The sequence below is a fragment of the Fragaria vesca genome, linkage group LG1, assembly GCF_000184155.1.
Source record: "Fragaria vesca subsp. vesca linkage group LG1, FraVesHawaii_1.0, whole genome shotgun sequence".
Taxonomy (NCBI): domain Eukaryota; kingdom Viridiplantae; phylum Streptophyta; class Magnoliopsida; order Rosales; family Rosaceae; genus Fragaria; species Fragaria vesca.
Window position 1 is genome coordinate 21,920,975 of NC_020491.1, and position 8,849 is coordinate 21,929,823.

At 39.8% G+C, this 8,849-nt stretch overlaps 2 protein-coding genes across 2 annotated transcripts in view; one reads left to right on the forward strand and one right to left on the reverse strand.

Annotated features, from left to right (window-relative positions):
- Positions 1–1,338, forward strand: part of LOC101309592 (cysteine-rich repeat secretory protein 60-like) — a 1,467-nt gene extending 129 nt beyond the window's left edge. Inside the window, exons 2-4 of the mRNA XM_004289541.1 lie at positions 5–761; positions 975–1,088; positions 1,245–1,338. Of these exons, the coding sequence (XP_004289589.1) occupies positions 5–761; positions 975–1,088; positions 1,245–1,252 (879 nt within the window). The 3' untranslated portion in view covers positions 1,253–1,338. The remainder of the gene's footprint in view (positions 1–4; positions 762–974; positions 1,089–1,244) is intronic.
- Positions 1,339–4,511: 3,173 nt separating this feature from the next.
- On the reverse strand, positions 4,512–6,191 carry LOC101306277 (calmodulin-related protein-like). The gene is made up of 2 exons (XM_004288569.1): positions 6,058–6,191; positions 4,512–5,192 (listed from the first exon to the last, which is right to left on the reverse strand). Exons 1-2 carry the CDS (start codon positions 6,131–6,133, stop codon positions 4,819–4,821), a joined length of 450 nt encoding a protein of 149 aa, XP_004288617.1. The 5' UTR covers positions 6,134–6,191; the 3' UTR covers positions 4,512–4,818.
- Between the last annotated feature and the right edge of the window lie 2,658 nt (positions 6,192–8,849).

An 8,849-nucleotide genomic window follows, 5' to 3' on the forward strand; every position in this document is an offset into this window, starting at 1 on the left:
GTAGGCAATCATCATCACCAGCAGCTCTCTCCTACTTGTCTCCTTCTCCACAATATTCATAGTTTCTCTGATCTCCTCTCTCTGCTGCATTCCTTACCTCTCTGCTGCTCCCTCCACAGACACCTTCGTCTTCGGAGGCTGCACGCAGGAGAAGTACGCCCCCAATTCCCCCTACGAGTCCAACATCAACTCCCTCCTCACCTCCCTCGTTAACTCAGCCACTTACTCCTCCTACAACAACTACACCGTTATGGGCTCCAGCCCCCAAGACGTTATCTACGGCCTCTACCAATGCCGCGGCGACCTCTCCATGCCCGACTGCGCCACCTGCGTCGCCCGTGCAGTCAGCCAAGTCGGCAGCTTCTGCCCCTACAACTCCGGCGGTGCCCTTCAGCTGCAGGGCTGCTACATCAAGTACGACAACACCAGCTTTCTCGGCGTCGAGGACAAGACGGTGGTGCTCAAGAAATGCGGTCCGTCTGTTGGGTACGACTCGGATGGAATGAGCCGGAGGGATTCGGTTTTGGCTGCTTTGGTTGGCTCCGGTGGACCTTACAGGGTGGGAGGCTCCGGGGACGTGCAGGGTTTGGCCCAGTGCGTCGGGGATCTGAGCTTCACAGAGTGTCAGGACTGTGTGACGGAGGCAATCGGACGGGTCAAGAGTGAGTGCGGCGGCGCCGTTTACGGTGATATGTTCTTGGCCAAGTGTTACGCCAGGTACTCAACTGCCGGTGCTCATTTCTACTCCAAGATGCATCATGGTACGTAATTATCCATTTTTACCCTAGTTAATTACTCCATTTGATTATCTTAGAATGAACGCCACCCAGTAACTTTTTCACTTTTGGACACACGAGGAATGTTTTTGTTATTCAACCATTAAAATTACACAAATTGTATCTAAGACATTTCATCGATTTCTCGTACAAATAGAAAGTCGTGTAAGTTTCATTTCTACAATGAATGAATTGCAGATAAATCTTACAGTGAGGGAGAGAAGACATTTGCAATTATCATTGGATTATTAGCAGGAGTTGCTCTGCTCATCATCTTTCTTACTTTCGTAAGGAAGGTGTTTGGGGGAAATGGTAAAGTCCTTTTCACTTGCATTTTTCTAATCTGCATTTATTTATAATAACAATAATATCTAATTAGCTATGATCTTTATAACCAGAAAGCAGATACCGTATATTCAGATATATATATGTTGACGAATTCCATTTGTTGTTACTTTTGATTTGCAGGTAAATAAATTATGAGTTTGAATTGCTGCAAATTAAAGTTGTTGGGTTGGTGATTTCTTCTTGTGGTTGCTTCCCTTTCTTTTTTCCTTCTTCGTTATGTCGACTTTTCCTCTCTCTCTAGCTTAATGTGTAGCCCTTTTAACATCTTGTGCTCAGTTACTTAATTTTATGTGTATCTCCTAAAGGGAGATTTATAGAAAAGGAGGAGCACTTACCAAAGTTAAAAGGGAGCTAGATAAAAGGAAGTTAAGATTCCCCTCCACCGGCTCCACTTAACAAAGTTGGGTTGTCCAATATGAAATTCATTTAGTTTGTAAAAGCCAAAAAAACGCAGATGATACTGATTATTATTGTGTACGTGATCTATAAAATTGCAAATTCATTGTGCATGTATTTATGTATGGTTTCTTGATGATTAATTTAAGTCTTGCCAACCTAACAAATTTGAACAAGCTAGTTTGGTGCACGTACGTGTTTTCTCAGAGTCGGTTGCGCCTCTCCACACTCATTTCCGGCCTAGCTCCGAGGCTTTCTGCCTCTCTTTTCCTTTTCTTTTTCTTACTCTGTTCGCTTTTCTTCTCTCCTTCCAGAGAGCTGGTCTCCATCTCGAACCCGCCCTTACAAGTTTATTTAAACCTCTGCCTTACCCATCGTCAGCTCGCCTAGCTTAGGTGCAGGATCGGCCGATGTTTCAGGGGCTCAAGGCGCTCTATTGAATGAGGCTCGTAACGCTTATATACATGTTCGTATTTTTGAATGGTTATTTAGTTTTAAGACTCGTTTAAGGAACTATCTAAAATTATATTGTGTAATAACTAATAAAGCAATTCGATAAAAATCAGAACTGAATAGTCTGCGCCTCTGCGGTCATGTACGTAATACAATACATCTTCAAGTACTCCCTTATTTTCTTATATGATTCTTCGGAAACTTATGGGTTTGGGGCAGCTGGCTACATACTTATAGCCGAATGAGAGTTTTCCATCCGCATCAGTTTTTTTAAATAGAGGAAAGATGATATTGAAGAACTCAGATACTCGATATTATATGACCCTCAAATTGTCCATTCTTCGCCATTATAGATATATGGATTTCTGAATATTGAAATTGAACTTAGATCTCTTCAATACGATTTAGCCATATTCATATGGAGGGAGTATGTCTGTGTGTGTGTATCTAAAGAAGTTTTTGATCTAACTCCATATAAAATGACATACCGACATACAAGTAGTACTCAAAAAAGTTGTTTATTTATTTTTTATCAAGATCACACGGTTTCTTCAAAGAATTTTTAGGTCCAGAGACTAATCCGTACCCGAAGATCAAGTCAGAACGTTTCCTCCTTTCTGGCCACCAAGAATAAATTGAGATTCAACTCCAATCAACAGCGGGTTTAGAACTTTGGGTATGAGGGTTCCACACCTAAACTCTTAACAACTTGACCACCTATGATGGTTAAAAAAAATTGGTTCATTTAACATTATTCATAAGTAAATCATAATGGAAGAGGAAAAAGCAAATGGAATTGTAGCAGCCATTGTTTCATCTCTCAGCTTGTATTAGTGTTGGTGTTAGTGGGTTGGATGAGACCTTTAATTTAAAGGCTAAAAGGCTAAAAGGATGCGAAGTTCAGTTTTTTTCTTCTACCTTGGAGAATACGTTGATGACATTTTTTCACTTACAAGTGCTATAACTTTACTTTTTACCGCACTCATTGGGAAGGTATTATATGAATTATGATGTACAAGGTCACAATGATGATACATTACATTAGAGAAGTTTACAGGTAGAAGCATTGGAGTAAACGTTGTCTGCAACGGTGTTTCTTGGTCTTGTTTTCCCTTGAAGAGGAATCCAGGATACTCTTCTGCCTCCCACTCCCGCTCCTGCTCCCACGCCCGCTCATCCGGTTTTCATCTCTCCTGTCATTAAACAACTTTGTTATGGTAATCACCGAGAGATCATATTTCACAATGGTTTGCGGTTTAATTTTGTGTATCATTCGTGTTCAAGTTCACTCGTGATGGCATCGCCGACGCCAAGCCCCCTAATTCCTAATCAAGAACGAGAACTCTTATGAATTCTTTGCAAATTTTACAATGTAAAAGAAAATTGAAAAGCAGGAAATTAAGAATGATGACTATATGTAGGTATGCAGTATGCACTATGTACCTATCTTGTTTCAAGTAGAGAATACGTTACAACAGTTTACCGTTTGACGCCACTACCTCAGTATGTGAATGTGACGTCCAGCTTAAACTCATCGAAGACCAACTAATTTGACCACCAAAAAAAAAAAAGGAACATTGGGTGTCGAGGATTACATTAGAATTTAGAATTCAAAAATCATTTGTTCAGTCCTGAGGATTAAAATTTGAGTTAAAAAATAAACTAAATCCAGTAGAATTCAGGGAATTCAGTCCCCACTCCAATCGAAATTTACTTGGGACTCTGTAATCGTTAAGGTCTATACAGTTGCCCGAATGATACATCAATCTTCAGTATCGGCCAAGTAACTACGTTCTTCTGTATAAAAAATGCCTATACCCCAACAGCCTATGGAGCATTGCCTATCATATATTCCTCCCAGCACAACATTATGAACATGCATTACAATCGGATCAACGAATTACTGAATTTCGTGGGTAAACTCTAAGCTACTCGCATTATCAAGATTGGAATTAGAAGAGCGACATAAGAGATTTAATAAAAGGACCCCGGCGTCAAGTATTACTCATTACAATGATCCAGTTTGTGGGGAGGTCTGCATTTTGAACCTGATAAACTAAACGCGCGCTAAATAAAAAAGGGCGCTCAAGTCTAAAGTCTATACGACCTAATGGTGCTATATCACCCATGTTTTACCCCATCCTTCTGTCTTTAAATCAACGTGTCCTATCAATCACATTCACAACCACACAGCTCTGAGATTCATTGGTGTGCTTAGCTAAGTTGTACAAGTCTTTGTGTCCTATGCAATGCCAATATATCTTATCAGCGTACAAATACACAATCAAAATAACATCACAAACCTACACACAAACATATGCACAAATGTGTGTCCATATTTTCCATGTAGACTTCCGAATATAATTGACCAAAGACTTTCTTATGTAGGTTTAAACTTTAGTAGGTTTAATGTTAAGAACTACTTATTAATTATTATGATATACCTACAGCAAATTCCAGGGTTGATCAAGGTCGGCAAGTACCCACAAAGGATGTGGACAGGAGTCAAACAAAACAAGACACATATAAACAATGATAATCACCCACAAGTTGAAAGATCAAATTCACCCAATGTTCCAGGTCCAGGATATCAAAAGTAGAATGAAAATACCAATAGAGTAGGACACTATCAAACCAACGCTACTAAGAGAGATCAAACAAGTCCATACTAGCAGAAAAGTACCACAAATAATGCATACAAGAAAAAGAAAATGGATGGACCAAAAGCTAGCGATACCAAATAAAGATGTCCTGATGGGAGATATAAATCTCTTTAAACTTATCTGCCATGTTCCTTTTTTTGTTTTGTTTTAAAGTCCAAATTTTGGTTCTGGTCAACCGATCCTCACTTGGCCATCATGACTTTGACGAACTCCTCATAGTTGATCTGTCCATCACCATCCACATCAGCCTCACGGATCATCTCATCAACTTCCTCATCTGTCAGCTTCTCGCCCAGATTTGTCATAACATGACGGAGCTCAGCAGCAGAAATGAAGCCATTCTGGTCTTTATCAAACACCCGGAACGCTTCCTTGAGCTCCTCCTCAGAATCAGTGTCCTTCATCTTACGAGCCATCAGGTTGAGGAACTCTGGGAAATCAATAGTACCATTCCCATCAGCATCAACCTCGTTGATCATATCCTGAAGCTCAGCCTCGGTTGGGTTCTGCCCAAGGGACCGCATAACAGTGCCAAGCTCCTTGGTAGTAATGCAGCCTGCATTAGAATATATGCAGAAATTAGAGATCTGAATAACATAGACCACAATTTATTGTTCTTCTTTGGGAGGAAATGATTAAACCGGAACGTAAACATATAAACAAATCACCCAAAAATTCATTTCGATACTAATAATTTGGAAGTCACGGAATCTTTCCATTTCGTGAGTAACACTTGACAATATCAAAATTTCAGAAACCAACAAGCACATGTCAAACAATTGAAAGCAAAAAAATTATCAGATTCCAGCATCAAATACAAATCAAGTTTTTGTATAATCCACAACTGGTAAACCCAATACATAAGAATCGAGCCAACAAGTCAACATACCATACCCACATTAACTCCACCTTGACAGTTAGTAGAATACAGAAAGGATATATGAGAATTCCGATAATACAACAACACTTCCATTTCAGAATCCAAAAGTAAACCAATGTGGCACAATCAAAACTTAAATTCCAAAAGTGGAAAAGTAAAACTAGATGTTAAATTGCTGGTTGCTTCCACAATTTGTAAATGATGAACTTAACAGATCCAAATGGTTTTTAACAAATCAAATCACAAGTTTCTCTCATCTTGACCTAAACAACACCTGGCATGATCCACAAGTCAAAAACCATACAAATCATTTCTGCTACTCCACAGCCAAATCATGGAAACCAAATCACAGAAACAAAATCACAAAAACCAAATCAAAAACCTAGATTCTTCCACAACAGTCGAAATCAACCAAAACAACGAGTAAACATAGAGCGATCATCAGATCTAACATAATCATCTTTCGCTAGCGGAACAGATCAAAACAAAATCTAGGGATCCAAATCGAAGCGAGAAATTGAAGAGAAAAGAGGGATCTGACCATCGCCGTCCTTGTCGAAGAGGCTGAAAGCCTCCTTGAACTCAGAGATCTGGTCGTCGGTGAGCTGATCGGCCATGGATGGAGGAGGTTTGGGGTTTGCAAGAAAATCAGAGAGAGAGAGCAAAATGGAAGAGTATAACTTTGGAAGGTGGAGGAGGACTTTATATATGAAAACAAAGAGGGGTGTAGTGGTCCACCGGCATCTCATATTCTCTCTCTTCTCATCCCCACGTATTCTTATTCTTTGGACCAATTAATTACAGGCTTAGCCGGTTAGCCCGTACCCACAACCCAAGCCGCCAACCCACGGCAAGAATCGACGGTCTTTTGCTTCTTTACGTCAAGTGTGAGGAGGAGAACGGAACTTGATACAGTCATTAGTCATTAGAGTAGCAATGTTAACTATTTTTTAGTTATATTTTTATCAAATTAGCTAAAATATTATTTTAGTTAACCAATTTATAAATATGACTGCATTAATTTCTTTTATTTTAGCTAGCATTACATCAACATTATTCTTCAAATAAAGATTAAATAGTTTAAATATATTTATATATCACATACAATATCTTATAAGGAATGTATTAAATTATAGCTAGCATCATATAAGTCATTTCGCTCTCTATATTTAGCTAACGAGATAAAATAAAGTTATAATAGCTAAACTTTGGTTAATCTGCTGGAGCTCCAAAAATATTAAAAAAAACTAAACACGCTATCTAAAATAGCTAAAACCTAAAATAAAGAGTCTGCTAAAGTTACTCTTACTTGCTTGAAATAAAAAAATATTGTGAACTAGAGACAAAAAAAAAAATTATAAATTTATCTCTTCTCACGGCACGGGTATCAAGTTAACGTTATTCAAAAATCAATTTATGATAATTACGCTTATTCCAGTACTTATATATGTTAGTAAATGTACGAATCAAATACGTCAAAATCTTATACACCGGAATAATTTTCTTATTTTACAATCTCATTCCAAGTAAGTAACGTGTTATTAAACTATGAAAGTATGCAAGAGTAGAAAATCGTAAATCATGAACTTCCCAATACATGTTTCTTTGGGTTCTCATTTTGTTTTTCTTCTTTCTTTCTTTTGAACAAAAAGAGAAAATTAATTTAACTAATCCTTGTGTACCAATCATGCATCTGTGGTGTACCAATCATGACTAAAAATTTCCACCTTTATAAGCATTTATTGTTTTAACATAAAACTAAAAATGCATAAGGCCCAAAAACTCAAAGATGATACCAAGCTCAAAAGACCCAAACCCAACTTCGAGCAGTTTGGAAACCCTATGTTGGTGCTAAAGTAGGAACTATAGTTATGCTAAAAAATGGTTATGTCAAATAAACAATTAAACTTGTCGAAAAAATAAACCTAGAAAGCGCTTGCATGCGCCTAGTAAAACAACGAGCAAGCTTCTCCCCTATCCGGTGACGTGCCCTTATGTCGTCGTCAAACGGGCTTTTTCTCCACCCCATATGGGTCTAGTGTGAAGCCAAACTCCTCAATATGATTGGGGAGTTCGCGGTGGCTAGTGGTAAGAAGAGGGAGATCGCAAGGGTTGGCTGGAGATGGCTGTATACTGGCAGTCCTCATTGGTGCGGAGCGCTTCATGGTTGTGGCGAGGTCGGGGGAGTGCGACTTGGTGGGGGCGAGGTCGGGGCTGTGCGGCTTATTCAATGTTATGATTACCTCGTTGACTGACTACGTTTCCCATATCATAGTTGGTTATGATACCTCCAAAGATGTTTGGGATTGCTTGGCCTGCCATTTTCCCCAAAAATCTGCTTCCAGTCTCAAGTTACAACTCCTTGAACTCCAAAAAGGATCTTAACCTCTTGATGATTATCTCAGGCACACCAAATCAATCGCCAACTCTTTGGCCTTAATTGACAAGCCTGTCTCTATCGATGATTTGGTCCACGCCACTCTTCACAACCTCGGACCTGATTACCTCATGCTCTGCACTACCTTGACCCAACAAGCTTCTCTTCCAAACTTCACACTCAGGCTCGAATTCTTGCATTTGAATCCCAACAATAACCTCGACCCTCCGAGCCTCATCCTCCCACTGCTCTAGTTCATCACCCAGCCTGCAAACCCGCCTTCCGATCGGCGTGAGTCCTCTCAACGACCCTATTAGAAAGGTCACAATTTTCATGGTGGTCAACTAAACAAGGAGGCCGAAACAGGCATAACAATGCACATTCCTCTTATCCCCAATCCGGGTAGAATTTCATGCAACCAGGCAACTTCAATTTTCCACCTAGGGATTCCCGCAACTCATGGAACTTAGGCATCTTAGGCCCAACATCCCAATGCTGCCCAAACTGTCATTCTAACCATCGTGGGCCAGCCCAATGTCCTCATCTCTACAATGGCCCTCCAATAGCCCCACCTTTTGCTGGCTCACATCTCTCTGGTGACCCCAACTAACATCCTGACACTGGTACCAGTCATCATGATTGCCATCCCTCTATTCAGTGCTCAACCTTATGGCGGTCCACACAATGTTTACATGGGTGATGGTAGTTTCAGGCCAATCTCCCATACTGGTAACCTTCCCATATCACTTGGTTCCTCTAATTTCTCTCTACGTGATGTTTTTCGTATTCCTTCCATTCGTAAAAACTTTCTCTACGTTGCTCGTTTTACAAAAGATAATCTTGTCTTCTTGTTTGCTCCTGATTACTATCAAATATATTGCTTACGCACTGGTCACTTATTGTTTCAGGGCCCATGTAAATATGGTCTTTATCCAATCCATTTCCCCCCCCCCCCC

Excerpts from the sequence above, each read along its gene's own strand:
- LOC101306277 (XM_004288569.1), bottom strand. The coding sequence starts at position 6,133 with ATGGCCGATCAGCTCACCGACGACCAGATCTCTGAGTTCAAGGAGGCT. Across the intron at positions 5,193-6,057 it reads CTTCGACAAGGACGGCGATG|GCTGCATTACTACCAAGGAG; the intron begins GTCAGATCCCTC and ends ATTCTAATGCAG.